The 25,625-nt window shown below is 39.5% G+C and overlaps 1 protein-coding gene across 3 annotated transcripts in view; it reads right to left on the bottom strand.

Moving 5' to 3' along the window:
- The window catches only part of LOC137643987 (probable phosphorylase b kinase regulatory subunit beta), a 647,361-nt gene that overhangs the window by 280,920 nt on the left and 340,816 nt on the right, over positions 1 to 25,625 (bottom strand). For all 3 annotated transcript variants that reach the window (XM_068376819.1, XM_068376818.1, XM_068376820.1), the window contains 2 exons: positions 12,792 to 12,884; positions 12,109 to 12,246 (listed from right to left, as the gene is read on the bottom strand). In XM_068376819.1, coding sequence (XP_068232920.1) covers positions 12,109 to 12,246; positions 12,792 to 12,884 — 231 coding nt within the window. The remainder of the gene's footprint in view (positions 1 to 12,108; positions 12,247 to 12,791; positions 12,885 to 25,625) is intronic.

Genomic DNA, 25,625 nt, shown 5'->3' with positions numbered 1-25,625 from the left:
TTGTTGCTTTCTAATTTACCACACAGGTTTTTATTCTTTTTTCTTGGTAGAGTCTTCAACCAGATTATTGATTGTATGTATATTTATGCTTTTAATTATTTCAAACCCCAAAACTATGAAGTTATTACAGTCACAAGAAATTTTGTGTGAAGTTTTTTGCTCTGGCATTACTTTATATAAACTTATTGATTTAACAGTCATGCCTACAACTGGAGAAGAATTTATTTCTTCTAGTGTTACACTGTTTGTTAGGTTTCCTTCTGCTACTTAAAAGTCATGGATGTTTAAGAGTCGAGCGAACGTTTCCATTTCTGCAGTAGGTGAATTTGGTACATTAATAAAAGAACCGTTCTATAGATTGACACTAGAGGAAATGTCTTTGAGCTTGATTGAACATAACTCATTATTTAATTTTTTATTTTGGAGGAGTTGTACTTTCTATTCCACATTTTTCTTACAGATATTGATTTGTGGGGTTCAAGTTCAATCATCCCCACTTCGGAAAAACCTCCCGTGTCTTTGGTGGTGTAATTAGTGTCTAGTATGTCAAACCTGTTCTGTACATGAATCTGGGCTTTAGCTTGATCTGATGATTTTAGGCAGTGTTCTTATTGATTCTTTTAGTTAACATATTAGAATGCTTGCCTTTAGAGGATTATTTAGTACTAATGGCAACAATGGAAGAGCACAATTCTAAATTGACAGACTTCATATTTGTATCTTGTGAGGCTGCCGGGATAGAATCCTTCAGTTGATTGTATTTTGAGGGACAGACTTGATGATGATAATGGGGAGTTTTCATTAATCTGAAACTTAGCATAACCTCAAAAATGAGCAGCTCTTGAGTTATTTGTCGAATCTGGTGGATTGGATTGTGGATTGGATATGTTGAACTATTACCTGAAAGTTGTATACTCACCATTGACAGTTCCAATTATGGCTTGTTCCAGTTTGTATTTAGAAAATTGATTCAAGTAAGAAGAATGAGCTCCCTTACAATAAAGAGAATATTTGTCTGCCTTCATTTCTGTAGAGATGTCACAGAACTTGGGGCAGTTAAAACATCTTTTCCCCTTGGTGCATTTGACAATGACATGACCATAATCACAAAAATTATAACGCTGCATTGGTTGTTGATGAAATATCTTGACAGAAATGTTTGTCAGATATTTATGTAGTCAGGCAGAAATGATGAAGAAAATACCAGTAAGACCGCATTGTTGGTAACTTTCAGTTTTCAACTTTGAAGATGGTTGAAGGGCCCCTCTTAAGTATATCCTCTTCTGAGAATTCATAAAGGTCCCTATCATATATGATTCCCTTAGCATGGTTAAAATTTTGGGTGAAGGCATACCCTTTTGATAATATCTAATGAAGATAATGCCAAATTACTAGGTAAAACTGCTTAGGTTTCATTGCCAACAATAACTACCAAACCTCGACCATATTGTTTCATGGATACCCTGGGGAATTTTACCAACTTTCTTTTTCCAACCAATCCCTTGATAATGTTATCCCACCCTTCCTTGTATGATGTGACATACCCAATTTGTTCATGTATGATGCTAGGAAACATTTCCTGAACTTAATTTTAAAATGCGGTGCATTTAGGAATATAATTGAACACGAAATTGATAACATATTTGATACTGTGGATTTTTACATGACAGCAGAGGTCAGAAACTTTGCCATCATTAACATTTCAAAAAGCAATCTTAGCTTTGGAGAAATCATTGGAAGAAATATAATTCTTTAAGTTTTGCTTATCTTTTTAGAGCTTTAATTTCATTCTTTCAATCTTTCCAAAAGCTTTGAAAAGATTGAATATGGTAAGTCTTCATGATTGATATTGTGAGCAATCCCTGCACAACACAACACAAAACTCTTAAATTCTAAATTTTACTGCCAGATATCTTATCACCCTGGTATCTTGGAGGAGATGGAATAAAAGGATCCAATATATAAACAATGGAGTTATGGGTATCCACAAAGTGATCTTCTTTTTGTCCTTAAATTGTCAACATGAAGGTAAGATATGTCAAGAGTAGAAGTCAGAAAAACTTTCATTACCAGCATTAACATAGGTTGTCAACGGTACCATGGAGCAATCAGCATATCCAGGGGACTGGGGTTGCTATTTGTAATATCCATAATTATGATTGTTTATTTGTTGTTTTTGTTTAATTTGGTTGCTTGTTTGTTCATCTTGCTTGAGAATATTGAAACAATATCATTATGTTGGAAAAGACATTTACATTCTCCCCTGTCAGCACAGTGAGGGTATACGTCCCAAATGGTCTACCCCATACTCTACCCATAGGATAGCACAAAAACAGGTATGGAAACACAAATGTACACTAAATCCACCTGTTAGGACTCAGGCTGTAAAAACATGAAATCGTCATCCCTGTACCTGTAATGGTGGGCTTCCGGCCCAAAGTTGAGAGTCCTACTCCAAAGAATTGAATCTCCCAGGATTCTGATGACCCAAACAGATAGACACACATGTGTAGACTAAATCTGACTGTTAGGACTAAAGCTATAAAAACATAAAATCATCCTCCCTCTACCCTGTAATGGTAGGCTTCCGGCCAGAAGTCGAGTCCTACTCCCAAGAATTGGATCTCCCTGGATTCCTATGACCCTAGTCTTGAGAGCATTTCTGCCAAAAAGGTCCAAACCATCTTTAGAATGGCTGACGTCATCCAATACTCTCGCATATAACTTTGAATGCAAACAACTCCCAACTGTATGCCCTTTTCTCTTTCATCTAAACAGGCAGTAATAATGAATGTGAAAAATGGAGTTTTAATGATAAAACAAAGTTTTGTGAATACTTACCTGGCAGTTATATGTACATAGCTAATTATCTCTATTTCGGCAGAATTTTTCTAAAACTAGGCAACCGCCTTGTGGTGGTTGGGTGGTAACACCCGTTAAAGGGTGGTAGGAGGAATCATTCCCGTTTTCTGTTCTTCAGTTCATCTATGCCCGACCTGTCTCCTGAGGGGAGGTGGGTGGGCCTTCGAATGTACATATAACTGCCAGGTAAGTATTCACAAAACTTTGTTTTATCATAAAAACTCCATTTTTATGAATAGAACTTACCTGGCAGTTATATATACATAGCTGATTAACACACTTGGAGGAGGGTGATAGACAGTAACATCGTTGGGGAAACAACCAAAAAAGTTGTAGGATAAATAAACACCTTGATTCCTTACCTGCTAAGGTAGCTGACTTCAAAGGTTCCTGCCTCTTGAGTCGCTTTCCCTTAGGAGTGTCAGCCAGGATGTGACCTGCAGTGCTGAAAAACACTCAATCGAGTCTGTCAACGGGGTGAGACCAACAATCTGACTAGACTTCAGGACTACCTATTGCCCAAAATAAAAAACCGCAACTTTACCAAACCAACCACCTAACATTTGCAAAGTAGACAAAAATAATCTAACTAGACTGAGGTGACTGTACACAAGTCGAAGCCCTCAGACAACCAATAAAAAATACACCAACCTATGTACAAGTAAACAAAACTAAGGTTGAGGGGAGGTAGTAACTCCTTTGCCTAATACAGAAGCCGTAGCTACGTATGGTCCCAAGGTATAACATTTCTCATAATCCACCCTCACCTCTCTGAGGTAATGAGAGGCGAACACAGAGTTGCTCCTCCAGAATGTCGCATCCATAATTTGACGGAGCGACATGTTCTTGCGGTAAGCAAGCGAGGTGGCAATGGCCCTCACTTCGTGAGCTTGCACTTTTAAAAGTCCGAAGTGTTCCTCCTCACACAAGAGATGCGCTTCTCTTATCACTTCCCTCAGGAAAAAGGATAAAGCGTTCTTGGAAAGGGGGCTTTTGAGGATCTTTCACAGAACACCACAGGGAGCTAGAAGAGCCTCTCACACTTTTTGTGCGAGACAAGTAGGTCTTGAGGGCTCGTACTGGACAGAGCAGCCTCTCTTGCTCTTGACCCACTAGGTTGGTCAAGTTAGGAACCTCAAAGGTCCTCGGCCAGGGCTTAGAAGGGTTCTTGTTCTTAGCGAGAAAGTCTAATCTCAAGGCACAAACTGCCCCATTCAGATTGAAGCCTACCTGTTTTTCAATTGCATGGACTTCACTAACTCTTTTAGCTGTTGCTAAGGCCAAAAGAAAGAGGGTCTTCTTGGTAACCTCCCTAAGGGAGGCCTGTGAGATGGGCTCAAATCTCTTGGTGCACAGAAATTTAAGAACCACATCAAGGTTCCAAGAAGGGGGCTTTAACTGGGTCTGCTTGGTCGTCTCAAAAGACTTCAAGAGGTCATGTAAGTCCTTGTCGCGAGACAAGTCCAAGCCTCTATGCCGACAGACGGAAGAGAGCATACTTTTGTACCCTTTGATAGTGGACACAGCTAGCTTAGCGTCCTGTCTGAGGTACAACAAGAAATCCGCAATCTGGCTCACAGAGGTAGTGGATGAGGAAATCTTGTGCTTCCTACACCAAGCCCTAAAAGTCTCCCACTTGGACTGGTAGACCCTCTGCGAAGAGACCCTCCTCGCTCTGGCGATAGCTTTCGCAGCTTGCGCTGAAAAGCCTCTCGATCTGACGAGCTTCTCGATAGTCTGAAGGCAGTCAGATTGAGAGCGAGGGGGTTTTGATGATATCTCTCGAAGTGGGGTTGTCTGAGCAGATTTGGACTTGCAGGGAGGCTTCTTGGAAAGTCCATCAACAAGTCCACCACCTCCGTGAACCATTCCCTCATCGGCCAGAACGGAGCTATCAGGATCATCCGTCCCGAATCGAGGAGGGCGAATTTCCTGACTACCAGATTGATGATCTTGAACGGGGGAAAAGCATAAGTGTCCATCCCCGTCCAATCCATCAAAAAGGCGTCTACTGCTATTGCCTCTCTGTCCGGAACTAGGGAGCAATAGATGGGGATCCTCTTGGATAAATTGGAGGCGAAAAGATCGATGAGGGGTCTCCCCCACAGCCTCCAGAGACTCTGACAGACCTGTTGGTTGAGGGTCCATTCTGTGGGAAGGACCTGCCCTTTCCTGCTGAGCATGTCCGCCCTCACATTCTTCTGTCCCTGAACAAACCTCGTCAGCAGGCTTATCCTGTTCTCCTTCGCCCAAAGAAGGAGCTCTCTTGCTGTCTCGAAGAGAGACAGAGAGTGAGTCCCTCCTTGCTTCCTGATGTAAGCAAGAGCTGTGGTGTTGTCTGAGTTGACCTCCACAATCTTCCCAGACACCAAGTCCTTGAAGGCCTTTAGCCCCAGAAAAATGGCCATCAGCTCCTTGTTGTTGATGTGCCATCCCAGCTGAATTCCTTCCCAATAGCCTGAGACCTCCTTGCTTCCTAGTGTTGCCCCCCAGCCTGACTCTGATGCGTCTGAAAACAACACTAGGTCTGGGTTCTTCTTGTGTAAGGAGATCCCTTCCCCTAACAAGGTTGGGTCCAGCCACCACTTCAGAAGAGTCTTGACTTCTATTGGAATGGGGAAGGAAAAGGAGTCTTCCTGCATCTTTCTGTTCCATGTCTTCAAAAGAAAGTGCTGAAGAGGCCTTAGGTGGAGTCTCCCCAGAGAGACAAACAGTTCGAGGGAGGATAGAGTCCCCAGCAAACTCATCCACTCCTTCGCTGTGCATCTCTTCTTGTCCAGGAAAGTTCTGACTTTTACGAGACACTTGGTCTGTCTTTCCTGAGAGGGAGAAGCCCGAAAAAGAACTGAATTCAGAACTATCCCCAAATAGAGAATAGTCTGATTCGGTCTGATCTGAGACTTCTCCCTGTTGATGACCAGGCCTAGATCCTGAGCCATCATAAAAGTCTTCCGTAAATCCTCCAGACATTTCTCCCTCGATCGTGAACGAATCAGCCAATCGTCCAGATAGAAGGATATCCTTATCCCTTCCTGATGCAGCCAACCTGACACATTCGCCATTACCCTGGTGAAGACTTGAGGAGCCGTGCTGAGACCGAAGCAAAGAGCTCTGAATTGGAAGCACTTGCCCTCCATTACAAACCTCAGGTACTTCCTCGAAGTCGGATGGATGGGGACATGGAAATATGCGTCCTGCAAGTCGAGGGACACCATCCAGTCCCCTGGACGTACTGACGCCAGCACCGACTGAGTCGTCTCCATGGAGAACTTTGTCTTCTCCACAAATACGTTGAGAGCGCTGACATCCAGGACGGGTCTCCATCCGCCCGAGTTCTTGGGGACCAGAAACAGGCGATTGTAAAAGCCTGGGGAGACTAGATCCCGAACCGGTTCTATCGCCCCCTTGTCTAGCATTTGGTTGACAAGGTCTACTATAGCGTTCTGTTTCCCAGGATCTGAGTACCGGGCTACTAAGGCCAGCGGAGCATCTGCGAGAGGAGGTTTTTTCAGAAAGGGGATCTTGTATCCTTCCTTGATGACTGAGAGGGACCAGGTGTCCGCCCCTCTCCTCTTCCAGGACTGCCAAAAACCTGACAGTCTTGCGCCTACTGTCTGGAGGAGACGAACTTCATTTCCTGGAGCGAGGTCTGAAAGAACCCCTGGTAGATCTTGGTCCTGAATCTTGCCTTCTCCCTCTAAAATCTGATCTTGAAGTAGTCCTGCCCCGAAAGGGCTGCTGGAATCTCCTTTCCTCCCGTTTCAAAGAAGAAGGAGGGGCTGCAAAGGGCTTACGAGCAGAACGAGATAAAAGGTCTTGGGTGGCTTTTTGGGCCAGAGAACGCGTAATGTCATTAACCAGGGACTCGGGAAAAAGATGTTGAGAGAGGGGGGCGTAAAGAAGCTCAGACTTTTGAGCATTGGTAACAGACCTAGAAGCAAAAGAGCAAAGCAGAGCTCTCTTCTTTAGGACCCCAGCTGAGAACAGAGCAGCCAACTCATTCGCCCCATCTCTGAGGGCCTTATCCATACAGGACATAATGCTGGTAAGGTCCCTAGATCCATCCATCTGTTCAGTTTTCCTTGCGAGAGTCCCAAGCGACCAGTCTAGGAAACTAAAAACCTCAAAGGCTCTAAAAATACCTTTGACGAGATGATCCAGCTCCGACATTGACCACATGACCTTGGCTGAGTTGAGAGCATGCCTTCTAGCAGAGTCCACTAAACCAGAGAAGTCACCCTTGGAGGAGGAAGGCACTCCCAGACCCAAAGGTTCTCCAGTTGCATACCACATACCCGCTCTTGAAGCAAGACGAGCTGGTGGAAACGAGAAGGAAGTCTTAACTGTTTGTCTCCGCTCCATCATCCAGTCATCAATCTTCGTGAGAGCCTTCTTTGCGGAGATAGACAGCTTCATCTTGATGAAGGCCGACTGTTTCTTGGCCTTCTTTCTGTTAAATTGGGACTGAGGAGATTGAGGGGCAGCAGGTTGGAATTCCTCTCCAAAAAGTTCAAGAAGGGAGCGAGAGAGAACTTTGTAATCTCCCACAGCGTCGGCAGGATTATCATCGTCATCAGAAACATCCTCGAGGGCCTGATCCACATCTGCAATATCCTTCGAAAGAGAAGAATCCTTAGAACCCGACAAGGGCAAATCAAAGGCATCATCCTGCAAAAGACGGGTTGCATCCTGGAGTCCCGCGCTAGAAGAATCCTTGGAACGAGAGGCAGTATCGTCCCGAAGAGGCAGGGTGGTATCGCCCTGGGACCGAGAACGAGAGGCAGAGTCGTTCTGTCGTCGAGAGCGAGAGGCGGTATCGTCGTGGCGGCGAGAATGAGAGGCGGTATCGTCGTGGCGGCGAGAATGAGAGGCGGTATCGTCGTGGCGTCGTGAACGAGAGGCGGTATCGTCGTGGCGTCGAGAACTAGGGTCGGTATCGTCGTGGCGTCGTGAACGAGAGGAGGTATCGTCGTGGCGAAGCGAACGAGAGGAGGTATCGTCGTGGCTAAGCGAACGAGAGGAGGTATCGTCGTGTCGAAGCGCACCGGAGGCGGTATCGTCTTGGTATCGAGAACGAGAAGCAGCGTCGTTCGATAAGGTATCGTCCCGGTATCGAGAACGAGAAAACGTATCGCCCTGGTATCGCGAAGAAGTATCGCCTGGCGAAAGCACACATTCCTCATCCTGGCGTAGAGAGGGAGAAGTTCTCTTTAAAGAAGAACTCCGTTCTCTCTTAGAAGCAGACTTCTTAATCGGCAACGAGTCGTCTTTACGTCTGTCAGACTGGGCGTGAGGGCGGCTAAAGGCTTGTACTAAAGTCAAAAGTTGTTCCTGCATGACAGACATAAAGGATTTAGCAACATCAGCTGGGTCTTGCGGACCCGAAGGGGGGGGCTGACGAATAACACTCGTATCTTCGGCAGCAGGCTTCGTCCTTTTCACAGGCACGGAGTCGAAATCATCCTCCGACGGACAAGGTTCATAACTGCTAGAACCGGGAGAGAAAGAACGAGACCGTTCGTCGCGGTTCCATCTCCTCTTAGTAGGTCTTGAAGCTTCATACTTCCATTTACGTCTGGACGAATTCGGAGAAGAAAACAACACATCCGACTCGTCTTTCCCGTGACGGTCAAGACCAGCCTGGGAATAGACAACAGGACTGTCTGAGGCGACGGCTGACCGAGGGTACGTACCTCTCACCCCCTTTCGGTCATCGACGTACCTTCTCCCTTGGTCCTGGGAGCTTGGTAGAGGTCTAGGCCTAGGGGTATGACAGATTCGGTCGGTCGCCACCTCCACTGCACTAACACAAGCACTTTCACTTTCCTTACCTTTAAAGGCCTCCAGCTGTTCTTTAATGGCCTTCAATTCGGCCGCCAGGCTAGCGTACCGAGGGTCATCCGTAGAAACGGAACCTGTAGGAGGTGCAGGAGTTACTACCTTAAGGGAAGGATCAACTTCCAAAGAGGAATCAATAATAGGATCAATAGATAAATCTACGCTAAGTTCGTCTTCCTTACCACTAACAGACTTAGACTTAGACCTAGAAGCTCTCCTAACTCTATCGAGCTCTAGCTTACGCACATAGCGCTTCATAATTAACCAATCTTTCTCATCCAAAACCTTACATTCCCCACACCTATTATCAAGGGCACAAACAAAACCCCTACAATGAGAACAAACAGTGTGAGGATCAACCGCCATTTTGGGTAGTCTCACCTTACATTCCTCATTCGCACAGATACGGTAATGACTCTTTTCACTCATAATGAAAAACAGCAAAAAAAAAGATAAGAGAAAACAAAATACAACGATCGCCAAAACCCCAAATCAGAGTACTTCACCAAAAAAGCAGACTGGTACACCGAGCAGGGAAAGCGAAGAAAAACTCTTAATGACGGACCAACGTGTTATCGATCCGGCCGGCAGAGATGAACTGAAGAACAGAAAACGGGAATGATTCCTCCTACCACCCTTTAACGAGTGTTACCACCCAACCACCACAAGGCGGTTGCCTAGTTTTAGAAAAATTCTGCCGAAATAGAGATAATTAGCTATGTACATATAACTGCCAGGTAAGTTCTATTCATAAAATAGCCACACTATTTAAGAAACAAAATAAATGAATAATAATGATATAGATAAAAATATATATCCCAATAGAGCAAGAAGAGAAAAACTAAAATAAAGAAGGCGGCTTATAGAGGTCCAGTCTTAGTCTGGTCGCTCAAGACCTGGCCTAGTGGTATGGTTGAACCTGTCAGGGTAGATAAGTTACCCCAATGCAATTGCCCAGCCCATTGTTGAGACTCTCCAGCCTCTCTCCTGCATCAAAGTGTTAACCAGCAGAGGGAATTCGAGACAAGATTGTGATATCTGGGAGTTCTCAGTTTCTATAGGCATATCTGTGATGGATGTTTAGTTAAGTCGCTAAGCTTTTGGATCTCAAGTAGGAGAGCTTTTCGGCAATGACACTCATAACTGAGCAGCCCTGTTTAGGATCCACAAGAAAAGGTGTCCTAAACATGGTCTGCTTTTACCAATCCTATCTGGAAAACCATATCCAGAGAGCTCACAACATTGCAGTTGAAATAATTTACATAGCATGCAGTCTAGAATTGCAATTTGGAATATTTACACCCTACTATATGACACCGAATCTACCAGACCTGAGAGAAGAACAGCCTTGGTAGCAAGAGAACTTAAAAGATTCAACATACACATAGCTACCCCATCAAAACCCGGATGTCCCGGAGACAGAAATCTTTGTGAAAAGAGAGAGGGCAACAGACTTTTTGGGAAAGGCTATGAGGCTTTGTAACTAGCTTATGTTCTAAGGCTTTGGTAAGGGTCCAATTTTTTTATGCATATGATAAACTGTATGTACAGGTAGAACCCTCTGATTAAATACTTTGGTTTCTAGAGTATGTAGCACTTTACTTTTCATAATATCATTTTGTTTATAAAGAACTCTCAACTCCATGCTTAACATTCTTTCAAATTTGGTATCATGTCCTGGGGAAACACTTAATATTTGTCCTAAATATGTATATTTATTAACAATAAATGGAGGTTCACCCATCAACCTTTTCTTTTCTCTCTGCATTTTCATTGAACATTATCTTAGTATTACTAGTACATTATTAATTTTCAGCCCTACATGTCTGCTTTCTATATTAAATTTATGTCATCTGCAAGTATTCAGTTGTTAGAGTGTTTTCCATTAATGTAAATTCCTACATTTTCCCAATCTAAGATCTTAAATTTTCTTCTAGGTATGCTGTGAATAATTTGGGAGGCATGATGTCTTCCTATCTAACTCCTTTCTTAATCAGAATTTTCTCACTATCTCTATGTAGTTTTAGGATTGATGTACTTCCTGCATAGATATCTTCAAGAGTTTTAACAAAACATTTATCTATTCCTTGTCTTGAAGGGCTTTCATTACAGCTGAACTTTGGCCTGAAGAAAAAGCTTTCTCATAATGTATAAATGCCATATGTGGTAGTTTGTCATACCCTGTTGATTTTTCCGTTAGTTGTTTAATTACATGGGTATGGTCAGTTATTGAATACCCCGCTTAGCCTGCCTGCTTTCTTGGTTGATTAAAGTCTAGCTGTCTTTCTATTCAGCCTAATATGATCCTTGTAAATATCTTATATATTATTAAGAGTAAATGTATTGGGGAGTAATCTTATAGGTCTTTTGTGTCTCCCTTTTCATGATTAGTATAATGATAAAGTTTTCCAGGTTATAAGTATAGAGCATACTTGCAAACATTTTGTGTAAAGTTCAGCAAGTTTTATTATTACAAAGTCTCCTCTATCTATTATTAAATATATATTGGTCCATCTTCTGCTGATTTGCTTCTTTTTTTGTATTTCAATACTTCCTTTACCTCTCTATTGTTACTTTTGGTACAGGCTAAGGTGTGTTATTATTTCTGTTGGCAAAGTCATTTCTTATATCTCATTGTATGGAAATCCTCTGCAATTCTATCACTCTATCTCTTTTGTTGATAATATTTCACTCCATCTCTTTTGATGATAATATTTCACTCCATCTCTTTTGTTGATAATATTTCACTCCATCTCTTTTGTTGATAATATTTCCATTTCCATCCTTTTAAGAAAATAAATGTTGGCAACTAGTTTGTGTGTGTTTTTTTTTTTATCAATTTGATGCTTCTTCCTTGCTTTAGTTTTCCTTCATTTTTGGTCTGATTATGTTTACAAATGTCTTGAGTTTTTATTTTGTTTATTGTTTTGAATAGTTCTGCTAATTCTATTTCATCTCTCTTGGATTTTATTCTCTTTTCCCATCTTTTCTTTATTAGGTTTTTGGCCTTTTCTTATAGTTTTCCTTGAACTTGTTTAGGAACTTTTCCAATTATCTCTTGTGCTGATTCCAATACAATTTTTTTTTAATGTCTGTTAATTTCTTCTTTATTCGCTTCCATTTCCTCATGTAGCTGGGAGTACCTAGCTCGTATTTCAAAACTGTATGCCTTAGATTTTTCTCTTAATACAAGAGTGTTTATTTTCTTTCTTAAAATTAGTTTTTCCTATTCTTTCCTTTATATGTAATTATATATGTGCATGTATATAGCATATATATATATATATATATATATATATATATATATATATATATATATATATATATATATATATATTGTATTTATCATTAAACACCATGGAGAATATCAAATAATGCTTAATTTCAAACTAATATGATAAGAGTTACCTTGCTTGTTCCAAGAGCACCAACAGGGCGTAGAGGACGACCGCGAAGACCAAGTTTTTCACTGACTCCTAGGTACTTATAAACCTTAACTAACTCCTTAGGTGGCCATATTTGTACTGGTTCAACTTCATGTGGAGTCTTGAATAGAAAATTTGTATGTTTTAATGGTTTAAGGCCAATCAGGAAGTGTTGAACAAAAGAAAATACATAATCTGAGAGCGAATTAGATTAAAGCATATTGAAATATATTTCTGTTAAAGGTACTTATATTAGCAGAGATAAAAACTATGCCTTTAGAATTATATTTGTACTATTCTACTTACAAAATAGTTATTTGTGGAAACTATGATGTATTTTTTAAAAAATCTATACATTGACCAGCATATTAATAATTCATGAAGTAGGATCAAATCATATTTTGGCAATTGGATACCAATTTTTCCTGAATCAGGATTGTCGATTCTATACATAAGAACATGAATCTAAAGGAGAGAGAGAGAGAGAGAGAGTTTTTTTTTCATAGGGCTACAAAAAGTGTTGATAAAAGATTTATTCACAAGCATTCAAACTAGAAAACCAAGCACTCAAATTACTTAAGATGATGAATTAAAAAGGTATAATACAAAAATAATAACAGACAATAATTTTGCTGTGGACTTTACATAAAGAGAAACAAAACTTACTTGAGTTTGAATACCATATGTTGCCATCATTGCCTGAAGTCGCATACTTTCTGCAATGAAGACAACCTGAACTACCAAATCACTTGCAGTTCCCTGAAATTAAAATACTTGTTAGAATAGTTATACATAATATTTCATATCTCTACCTATACATGAAATTTCACATATCTTCTATCATGAGCAAGTTCCTCAAAATTAGTTATATAAAAGTCACTAAAGGATTTAAATATTTTGAGCATCTTATACTTTCACCATTTCTTAATCTTTTTAATAACTTTGCTATAGTTTACCAGGCTCAAACAAAAACATATACTCAAAATCAGATTTTGCCCAAATAACTATTGTGTGGAGTAACAATTTAACACTTTTGTCACAAGCTTGCTCATCTGATATTATGTAACTAGTGCGGCTCTGTAATAAAGCATATGCATAACATATTTTGTAATCTTACCAATTCTGTTCATATCAGTGCTACCTAAAGAATATGTTTTATCAACCACAAAGGTCTAGCACTTACTAAGTATGATATTTGCAAAATCTAATGAAACTTTTGAATATACTGTAGAGAAAAAATCTAATGAAACCCTTGACTATATAGTAGAACCCCGGGGTACGGCGTCCCCAGCTTACGTTTTTTTCACCTTATGGTGTGGAATACGATGTTTTTTCGTCCCCTCATTACAACATTTTTCCCTACCTTACGGCATCGAATTCCAAAACTCAAACTTGGCGGTTTTTACGCGTACGACTGTGCGAGTCACTAGCCTACAACCACGCTCATACGTCACTAAGAAGCTGGTCTGCTATTGGTCGGCGTCACGGTGTCATTAAGATGCCGATACGCTATTGGTCGAAATCCCTCCCACAATGCCTGAGAGAGATGCTGCCTCTCTCTCTCTCTTTGTTATACGCACGCTCAGTTCAGAATCTCGTGTGCATTTCGTAAAGACTTGATCTTGTGTGAGTGCTTGCGATATCGTATTTTTTGCGCATTTAATGCTTAATTATAACTTTAATTCGTTAGCCATGGGTCCCAAGATTGCTAGTGATGTTAGCCCTTTTACACCCAAAAGGACGTACTGGTACGTTTCACAAAAGCCATCCCTTTACCCCCATGGACGTACCGGTACGTCCTTGCAAAAACAATGCTATAGAAATTTTTTTTTTCAAATTTTTTATAATTTTTTGAGAAAATTCAGACATTTTCCAAGAGAATGAGACCAACCTGACCTCTCTATGACAGAAATTAAGACTGTTAGAGCAATTTAAAAAAAATATACTGCAAAATGTGCTGGGAAAAAATAACCCCCTGGGGGTTAAGGGTTGGAAATTTCCAAATAGCCTGGGGGTAAAAGGGTTAAAAGAAGAAGTAAGATGATGATTACTATGGAAACGAAGCTGGAGATTATAAAGAAATACGAAGAAGGCATGCGCTTCGTTACCCTCGCTAGTATGTATGGCCGTAACCAGTCTACGATTGGTACAATTATCACAATTATCAAGAACAAGGAAGCCATTAAAGCAAGTAAGTCTTCTAAAGGCATGACTGTCCTTGCCAGTGGAAGGACCTCAATCAACGACGAGATGGAGAGACTCCTTCTTCTATGGATTAAAGAGAAGGAAATCGCTGGTGATACACTCACGCAATCGATAATTTCACATAAGGCGAGCGCCATCTTTGCCGATCTCGTGGAAGCCCTGAGAGACGGCGGAGACGAAGGAACGTCGCAGCAAGCCCCCCAAGAGTTCAAGGCTTCTCATGGGTGGTTTGATCGTTTTAGAAAGCAGCAGAAGAATTCCTTAAGAAGTTTGAGAAAGTAATTTCCAGAGAAGGCTACATTCCTCAGCAAGTGTTCAACTGTGATGAAACTGGTCTTTTCTGGAAGAAAATGCCCCGCCGAACATATATCACAGCTGAAGAAAAGAAACTTCCTGGCCATAAACTGATGAAGGACAGACTTACGCTCGCATTTTGTGCAAATGCCAGTGGGGACTTAAAAATTAAGCCCCTACTGGTATACCACTCAACTTCATAACAATCTGCGCAGATGTTCATAGTCTGAGTATCTCAAAAATAGCAAGATTAGACCCAAATTTCCAATAATCAGATTATCCGCAAGGGTGTTTTGAATAATGAAACCCTTAAATACTTGTATTGTGACATTTTTTTATTGATAAGTCTAATCCAATATGCTTTAAGACCTAATTCAACCCTGGCATTTAATCATGATATAAAATGTAGACAAATTCTTGTGATAAATCAGAAAGAGTATTTAACAATATTATCTAGATTTTTTCTAATAATAGAAATACTTCCGGTACCACACCAATTACAATAAGCTTAAAATTGATGCTGATATTGATTATTTATAGGCAGTATGTTGGTCAAGGCGTTTGCCACTTGTTGATATACTACCACTAGAGAGTTACCAGGTACTTTGACTAGCCACATGGTACTATATTAGATCCCTCTCTGGTTACGGCTCATGTTTCCTTTGCCTACACACACACACACACACACACACACACACACACACACACACACACACACACACACACACACACACCATATGTCTGGCCTATTCTTTACACATTCCCCTCTTTCTTCATACACCTGACAACACCAAGATAACCAAAGATTCTTCTCACACAAGGGATTAACTACTGCACTGTTTTTATTCAGTGGCTACTTTCCACTTGGCAAGGGTGGAAGAAACTCTTCAGCTATGGCAAACAGCTCTTCTAAGAGGAGGACACTCCAAAATCAAGCCACTGATCTCTAGTCTTGAGTAGTGTCATAGCCTCTGTACCATGGTTTTCCCCTGGTTTGGATTAGAGTTCTCTTGCTTGAGAATACACTCAGCAACTCTATTCTGTTTCCTTTCCTTTCAGACTGATTTTCAGTGAAAGGTGTGGTAGGTTTTCTCATCACTGAAATGGACAATCAAAACCCAGGCAATGACTAAACAGCTTTTCTTGAGATCCAAAGTCCTATCCAATTGCAACAGCTCCTGAATCACTGTCTGAAGGGCTGAAACTTTATAGGGATGTTAACATATATCCTTCTAGTATCACAGAGACTCTGGCCAAAGATGCTCCAAGACATGTTTGAAAAGAGACAGCCTTCCACCTACAGGTACATGAGATCCATGACAATCAGTAGATTTTCTTGATATAGCAATGAGTTTTTCTCGGAGAATTCCCTCTTAAGGAAGATCAAAAGAAACATAAAGAAGAGCTATTATAAATTCTATCACTAAAGATCTGAAAAGATCATGACCAACTTTATATATTGTTTGAAGAGTAAGAGTAAGGATTTGACAATGCAAGAAAAAGAATAAAACGCATGACATTCAAGTGATTCCTATTGGGTGCTTGATCCATTACTGTAGATATTCTAAACAAAATTTAGGGAGGAACCTAATTTGTGGGTACAAATTGATGAAGAATGAGGTTACGTGTTCTATCCTCATAGCCACAATGTTGCAAAATACTCTAGCATTCTAAAGCACATTCAGACATTGTGCGGTCTTAATAGGTAAGAAAATCTAGAATCATAACTTAAGAATAATTAGCCATGAGTGCCTTTACCTGAGAAATCACCCCTAAAACACAGCAAAAGAAACAATTTCTAAGATCCTACCCGAGTAATTTCATATAGCTAAAACCACCTTAGCTTGCCAAATTGGATAACCTGAATTCATGGAAGGTCTTTTAGTCTTTTCTAACCACTGATGTTCTTGTAAAAGAACTGACAAGGTAAGTAACTGTCCAGTGAAATGAACTTCGTTTCGCAGAATATAACTGTGAATTTAACGATAAGTAGGATTGTGCACCGGCTTATTTATCACAGACTTTTCTTCATCAATTATTCCAATGTCTGTGTTAAAATATTGGATAAGCATGGTTGGAATTTGGGTACGGTAGATACCCTGATAAGGTAAACAGGTATCCAATATGCTACCTTGTCTATGAGCAAACTACTTTTTTGCTTCTAGACTGCTTGGGTTATGATTAAGAGCTAAAACTTATGCAGCAATATTTGGCTTCACTGAAATTGTCATTAGAAGTTTTTCTTGTAGCCTACGCACTACCCATGTACTGAGTAAGTTACAACAAGCTATTTTTACAACTGTTACGATATTGATTATAATGCTTTTATTTTTTTAATATAGTGACGGTGATTATGGTGAACATTGCTAGATGATTTGGCAACCTGATGCCATTACTATATTGGTTGTAGGGTTGGCATTTATAGTTGGCTTTACCCATTTTCCTACTGTGCTTTTTTTGTTCTTTTTTCAGTTTCCATCATGGTATGGAAAAGTTTATCTGCACACAAAATATGCAACACTGAGGACCTTGGTAGCAATTCTGAGGATGAAGTTGAACCAAATATAGAGGTAGATAACTCCCATGAAGATGAGTACAACATTGAAATGTAGCAAAATCAGGAGGACAAACCCCTGGCTGTGATTGCAGATCCTCCTAAAGAGGTTAAAGTGGAACCACAGCCTACTTTGATCATTAGCAGTGCCTTCAACATTTTCCACTTCTTCAGCAGCTCCACATGAAATCCAAAGACTTTCAGAAGAGAATAGCAGGAAGAGAAGAACGGGAAGCTCAATCCTTTAGTTGGGGAGCCCATCAAGAAGCATGACCAGCAAGTTCTGCATGCCAAGGCAGAGTGATCCTACTCCTCTTTTATCCAGTATTGTAAAGACATCTATAGAAAAGGTGTCCCCACTATTTTAACTGAAAATGCTACTTCAACAAGTGATATTTTTTCATTATATTTAAAGAAACATTCATAAAATTATAGTTCAGAACAGCAGCATACAGTGCAATATTTATGGATTTTAATGAAGATGAAGATATTCAGGAGAAATCATGTGGCTGTCCTTTCTACAGGAGTGTCATGAGTGAACATAGGTTCTCCATTCTCCACTGCCTGAATTTGATGAGTGCCACAAGAAATGTTAGGAAGCAAAATGATCGATTCCCCCATATAAGCAAGCTGTGAGATGCTGTCATTCACATGTGCATCATGAACTTTCATTTAACCTCACATAACTCTTACATTCAAGGGGCATTGCATATACTGGATATCCATATCCAGTAAACCAAGTAAGTACATTTCATTTGCAATCAGAAGAGCCATGAAGATGGTCCCTGTGTCAGTTTTATGACTTTCTGAACACTAGTGTGAATAATTCATTCTAACAAACCAAACAACAAAGTAATTAGACAAAGTCATTTTGGGATGCAATTAGCTATGGAATTGAGTCATCCTTGGACATACTAGAGATTCACCAGGACTGGCTTTCAAATGGAGCTTCAAACAATTATTCATGGTGTATTTGGTCCTGTGTAAGAACTCCCAAGGAAACAAGAAGAAGCAATCAAGGCAGAAAAATTACAATTTTGCTCTATTTGCCCACATTCGTCGACAGGTAAGACAAAGATTTTGTGTGCAAATTGTAAAAAGTCCACTTGCCATCAACATATTATGACACTGCACTTACTGAATAATTTGCTTTATTTTGCTACTAAGTATACTTAATTCAACATTTTACCATTAGTTTGCTTATACTGCATGGTATAGGATTTTTTTTTTACATATATTTCAGGATGAAAATTTGCCTGTATGCACAGCTACAATATATGAAATGTTTGCTAAAAATATTTCTATAATTTTTCATATATTTTTATTTTCTCAAATTCATCATCATCATCATCTCCTCCAATGCCTATTAAAGCAAAGGACCTCAGTTAGAATTCGCCAGTCGTCTCTATCTTGAGTTTTTAAATTAATACTCCTCCACCCATCATCTCCTACATTAAGCTTCATAGTCCTCAGCCATGTAGGCCTGGACCTTCCAACTCTTCTAGTACCTTGTGGAGCCCAGTTGAAAGTTGGGTGGACCGAATTATCTTGGGGAAAGTAAACTAAGAGACCTGACACCAGAAATATTCCTTGAATGTTTAGTGTTGCAATTTTCCAAAGTCAAATCATAAAATGGGTATCCAACTCCTAAGCAGTATTATCCTCTGGCTTTGGTTCTTGACTTTCACACAGGTGATCAAATTCCTTTTTAACTCATGTTTCTAAATTACATCAGGACAAACAGGGTTCTGTTAAGTTCATTTGCATTTTCCCTTCTTTAAAAGTTCCATCAACTGTGAGTGATCCAAATCCCACATATGACTAGTAACTACTGGAGTTATCTCCTATACTTTATTTTGATATTTAACATGAGTGTCATTGACAACCAATCCTAACATATTTTATTCTCCAACAATGGGTTTTAACATAAATTAGGAATCGCTTTTGCTCTCATTACCTTTTGTTGGTTTTGAAAGGAAAGAATTTGGGACTTGAAAACCTATTCTATGTCCATATAAGATATATTTTGGGTGGACATGGACTTTCTCATGATTCAAATCAGCCAGCACCAACATTACCATAAAATGGACCTGAAGTCAGGAACTGGGGAATACATCTGCAGATCTGACTGGGTCTCAAGATTGTGAAGAAAGTCTCAGACATGGAGGTAAAGGACTTGAGTGCAATCTGCCATTGCCTAAACTAAAACATTTTTATCATGAAATTAGCACAAAAATGGCAACAAATGGATAAAGAACAATTAGGGACGCAGCAGGGAAAATAAAAGAAGTGTGGATCAAGTGTTAAAATATAACTTGTTTGTTTTGCATTTAAGAATATATCTCGGTAAATGACAAACCATAGACAAACCTCAGCAATGTAGAGAAAGTTAAATAAGAAACCAGCCATGAAATGACAGTTCACACTAGAAACCTCAAGATAAATACACTTAAATCACAAGAGTGAATGTGTGACTATTGTTGTAAATGACACTATTAACTCTGAAGCTATGCTGACACTTATTTTCCAATGACCAACTATTACTAATTGATTCTCAGTATTATATGTAGCAAGTAGGTGGCATCATAGCAATGTCATGTCATGATTTTCACTATGAGGTCTTCCAGTTGGTATATCTAGTTAATAACATTTTCTAATCAGAAGGTAAATTCACATGGAAATTAATTATATATAACCTAAGACCCAATATCCCTTTCTTCATCATGAAAAGAACTTATTCTTTAATGAATAACCAGTTAATGTAATTCAACTTGCATCAATAATCCACATATGCTCAAAAAAGGAAAATTTAAACTTGAGAAACTAGATATTAAGTTTTTTTTTTTTATAAATAATATACATTTCATGACAATCTTCAGTATAAATTTCATCATGGAATTTCCATAGTAACAAATCAACACCAGCATAAAAAATGATTTCATGCACTACTTCCATATATTGATTAATCAAGGCCATAAGAGGAGTAATATCGCTTTTAACATGCTAAGGTGTCCAAAAACATGCAAAGAAAATCCAAATGATACAGTGCCTACACAATAACAAAGACAAAATTATTATGGTGTTTTAGTTAGGCTCAAATTATTAAACAGAAAACCATAAATGCACAGAGAAACTGTAAGTTTTTTTTCTTTTATAAAGTTTTGAAATACTCTATGCTAAATCATTCACCCTTAGACTGACCTAAATTAAAAACCAAAGATAAGCAGAGAAGCAAATAAGAGGGTTTCCATTAATTTATCCCCCCTGATTTAGAATCTAATCCAAAAACTTATCATACAGAGCACTTTGTGGATTAAATCATTTCACAGCTGTGTGGAATTTGTAACTTCAAGTAATGTAATATGATGACTATTATTTATAAAAAGAAGTTATCCACCTACTTTTCCATGATGGGATGCATGAAACGACTGTGAATTAGAAAGGAAGAGCAGGGTGACTACCAATCTTAAAAAATGAAAAGCTTATCCTTTCAAGATGACAAAAATTAAACTCTGAACAATTTTAAGTACTTCCAAAGTGTTGGACAGGTTAAGACATGATCAAAATGATCATTCTAAATTATAGAAAGATTCTTGAAAAAAAAAATTTATTAGAGGAAAATTTAACCTTCATGCAGTATTAGTTCCAATAATACTGAACCCAGCATAATCATGCTTACAAAAATCCTCATTATACAGTACTATAACACTTATTAAGAGGGTTGCAAAGATAATAAAAAATAATTTTGAAAATAAAATCTATTATTTCAATACTTACCTGTGGTTTGCCTAGCTTTCTCAGCAAATCTCTCACTGTTCGACATTTGTCTAGTATTAAAGAATTGGAGTTCTAATGAAGAAATTTTTTTTTCTATACTCACCTAATATTCATATTGCTTTTTCTCTAGAAGCTTGTTTTAACTGAGATTTACTTTACAATGTTTCAAAACCTTAAATTATTATTATTAAAAGGAGATTAACCAGCGCTATGATTAGAATTTTTAAAATTTCCCATTTCTTTTCCTTCAATAGACATATCTCAGGTAGAGTAATGAAACATTCTAAAAAAATGGTAAGAAACCCAGATCTCAGAAACAAATCTCCCTTTGTTATTTCAGTTTTAAAGTCAAAATTATTCCCTATCCTCTTGATGCTAGGAGTCAGTGGGGTGGGTGGGCACGTAAATGAACACCAGGAGAGTTTAAAAATAAGAAATATTATCACCATCAAAACTCTTTATTTCCATGACCCACCCCTAATCTTCATATTACCGACTCCCACAATCTGATGCTGGTGGAACACCAGTGAAGGAATGAGACAGGCTAATTATAAGTTAAGGTAGTACACCATGGTAAAATTCTACTAACCTAGTCTACGTTACTTGCAAAAAAACATCTTAAAATACAGTTTGAAATATGGAACTCTAGATTGTTTACTAAAGCTCATAGATAAGAGTTATATATTAATTTTGACGTTTATCTAAATTGAAAAATTGATCATTCCAATTCTCTACCCTCTCAGTATTTTATGATTGGGCATGACATCTGTCCCAGTCTATAGCCAACAATCTTGGCTTGGGTAAGCTTCATATTTGAGGTCGAGCTTGAAATAGAAAACCTCTCAACATCACTAATTTTAAGGAGAATGAGTCACTTTGGTAAACCACATACTTGGATACTGTATCATACTTTGTTTCTTTTAATGAATCTTACCTGTAGTTCAACCAGATGAATTCCAAACTCATATGTAGGTATGTAATGAAGGAAAGAGTCTAGAGAATATATCCTAATCTAAAACAGTGTAAAAACCAACCTGAAAAATCCTACCCTAAATATATCGATATTCCTTAGACTTACAATATTAAATCAATTAAAGTGATAACTCTGGATACGAAAGTTTCTGCTTACGAAAAATTCAGGGTACGAAAAGCGATACGAAGATTTTTATGCCCCAGTATACGGAAAAATTTTCAGGATACGGAAAGCTTACGAGATCCCAACTCGTCGCTGAGAGTAATTTTAAAAAGCGCGCGCTGCCAGACTTTGAACTTGGGTAAACTCACTTACAGCCTCCCGCTCACCCATTGGTTACCTGCCAACTCAGACGCTAGCTGACGCCATAAGATCCTGCTTTCCTATTGGTCGGCAATTATCTCACCTTGCTTACGCACGGGCGTTCATCTCTCTCTCTCTCTTTTCATTCTGACTGCGGTATCGTTAACATTGACTTCGTGTGCTTTCGCTTGTTTGACGTAGTGTTAAATACATTCGTACGCCATGCGTTATCGTTATTAAACATTCTTTACTGTGCACTGTACTGTATTAGTGTTTACTACATAGTATATAATGTATGTAGTGTATTATTGAGCTTAATACTGTAGCCATGGGTCCCAAGAATGTTACCAAAGGAAAGAAGAAGAAGACGATGCTCTTGATGGAGACGAAACTCGAAATCGTGAAAAAGTACGAGTCTGGCATGCGTTTAAGTGCGATCGCCAAGGAGTATGGCCGGAATCCGTCTACGATAGGCACCATCCTGAAGCAGAAGGCGGCCATCAAAGCAGCGACACCTTCTAAGGGCGTCACTATTTTCTCCAACAAGAGAACCCACGTGCATGATGAGATGGAGAGGCTCCTTCTTGTGTGGATCAAAGACAAAGAGATCTCAGGAGACACCATCACTGAGACTACAATTTGCCAGAAGGCCTCCGCCATTTTTGGTGATCTCGTGCGTTCTCAGGCCGAAGAAGGGGCAGGAGAAGGAACATCCCAGCAGGAACCCCCAGAGTTCAAGGCTTCTCGGGGGTGGTTCAAGAAATTCAAGAGAAGGACTGGTATTCATTCAGTGGTACGGCATGGGGAGGCAGCGAGCTCGGACACGAAGGCTGCCGAAGCCTTTGTTAAAACGTTTGAAGAGTTGACTCTGCAGGAAGGCTACAGTTCGCAGCAAGTTTTCAATTGCGACGAAACTGGGCTTTTCTGGAAGAAAATGCCTCGTCGGACGTTCATCACGGCGGAGGAGAAGAGGCTACCCGGACATAAGCCTATGAAGGACAGGCTTACCCTTGCTTTTTGCGCAAACGCCAGTGGGGACTGCAAGATAAAGCCCCTGCTGGTGTACCATTCTGAAAATCCCCGAGCCTTCAAAGCCCACAAAGTCATCAAAGAGAGCCTTCCCGTGATGTGGAGGGCGAATGCTAAAGCCTGGGTAACGAGGCAACTTTTCATTGATTGGGTGAATGCCTGCTTCGGTCCGACTGTCCGAAAATATTTGGAAGAAAAGCGCCTCCCCATGAAATGTCTGCTGGTGTTGGACAATGCTCCAGCTCACCCTCCTGGCCTCGAGGAATATCTTCTGGCCGAGTATTCCTTCATAAAGGTCCTGTATCTACCGCCTAACACCACCCCTCTCCTCCAGCCCATGGACCAGCAAGTTATTTCTAATTTCAAAAAATTGTACACGAAGCATCTCTTCCACAGATTTTTCCAAGTCACAGAAAGTACAATCCTCACTCAGCGTGAATTCTGGAAAGATCATTTTAATATTGTGATATGCCTCAGACTCATCCATTTCGCTTGGCAGGAAGTTTCGAGGCGTACCCTGAACTCATTTTGGAGGAAGCTGTGGCCTGATGTTGTCTCTGCACGAGACTTCGAGGGGTTCGGGAAGCCTGAAAGCGAAGCCGAGATCGTTGACGATCCTGAACCCATTCAGCAGTCTGAGGTGGCTGACATCGTACATCTTGGTACGTCCATGGGGCTGGAAGTTAGCGCCGAGGATATAGATGAACTTATCGAGGAGCACCACGAGGAGTTGACAACGGACGACCTGAAGGAGTTCGAGACGATGCAAATGAGTGTTGTTCAAGAGCAGTTCTCTAGCGGTGATGAGGAGGATGTTACACCTTTGAAAACGTCAGATATTAAGGAAATTCTTGCATGTTTCCATAAAATGGCAGACTACGTCGAAAAGGAACATCCAGAAAAAGTTTATACCAACCGTGCGCTTCAACACTGCAATGACGTTTGCCTAATGCATTTTAGAAATGTGTTGAAAAGTAGGCAGAAACAAGCTTCCATGGATAGTTTCTTATTAAAGAGGCCAGCAGTATTAGTAGGCCAAGACGAAGGTGAAAGTGAAGAAAAGAAACAGAAAAGAGGAAGTGATGAAGAATTAGAAGGTGAAAGTAAAGAAAAGAAACAGAAAAAAGAAAGTGATGAAGAAGTAGAAGAAATTTAGAAAATGTGAAAAACATAGTTATAAAAAAGCAAAGAAAAAAAAAAATTCAATTTTAAGTTATATGTTACCGTTAAGTGTTAAAGTAATTTTTTCTTTCATTTTATAGTTTTCCATACGTAATGTTAAGTTTTAATTATTTCTGCCATTTTTTTATTTCGTAAAGTTTAAGTGTTAATGTATTAAGTGTGTAAATTACTGTACGTAGTCTATCACTTGTTACGTTTTCTGCATTATGCCATCCTCCTCTGCTGCGACTTCGCTATCGGACATCGTCTCAATCAAAAGGTAAGTTTCAACTTTTTTGTTAATTAACTGTACACTGTACCTTTTTTTTCAGGGTATCAACCCTTAATTTAGGTGTACAGGAAACAATACACCTTCACTGATCCAAATGCTTTACATACAGTACCAACTTTTATACAGTAGTAAAGAAAACGGACCATTTTCTTAGGGCTTGGAGGGGATAACTACGCTATAACTACATTATTGAATAATCTCATGGTGGTTTCTGGAATGGATTAGGCTGTTTTTAACGGTTGGGTTAATTATTGAATGATAGAAATGTCTGCATTGCATGTTTATTACTACAGTTTAGCGTGTTTATGAAAGAAAAGGTGTCTTTTCGTAAGGCTTGGAACGGATTAGGCTATTTACATGTAAAACGCGACTCAGGATACGAAAAAATCAGCATACGAAACCGTATCCTGAACGGATTACTTTCGTATGCTGAGGTATCACTGTACTTCTTCAACCTATAGTAAGAGGAACTGCCACTTTTGATTTTCCAATACAAGAATTCCAGATTGAGAAAAACTAAAAAGGCAATGGCCATGAAAGGCCAAGAAAGCAAATGAAAATCTTAAGTTAACCTATAATCAATAAAAAACACTCCAATATAAATGCTTAAATACCCAATAGACAAGAACATCACCTATTGCTACCTTAAAACCTAACGCGCAACTGATATATGTAAACCAGGTTTCCTTCAAATAGTGTTTGGCCAATATAGTACTGATTTTGTATAAAACTGACCTGCTGCTAAGACCCTTTCCAAAGACAGATTTCTTCAGAAATTAAGAAAAGTAGCAGCACTACTAATATCATGAACCCTAACTTTCAAGCCTTACAAACAGCTTGAATCCAACTAAAAACTGTGTCTGTCAGCAAACCTTCAATAAGGAGGGACATTGCATTCTTGTAACTTAACCA

The sequence above is a fragment of the Palaemon carinicauda genome, chromosome 7, assembly GCF_036898095.1.
Source record: "Palaemon carinicauda isolate YSFRI2023 chromosome 7, ASM3689809v2, whole genome shotgun sequence".
In the NCBI taxonomy this organism is placed as follows: Eukaryota; Metazoa; Arthropoda; class Malacostraca; order Decapoda; family Palaemonidae; genus Palaemon; species Palaemon carinicauda.
The sequence above is the reverse complement of the archived record's forward strand: the minus strand, read 5'-3'. Positions and strand labels throughout refer to the sequence as shown.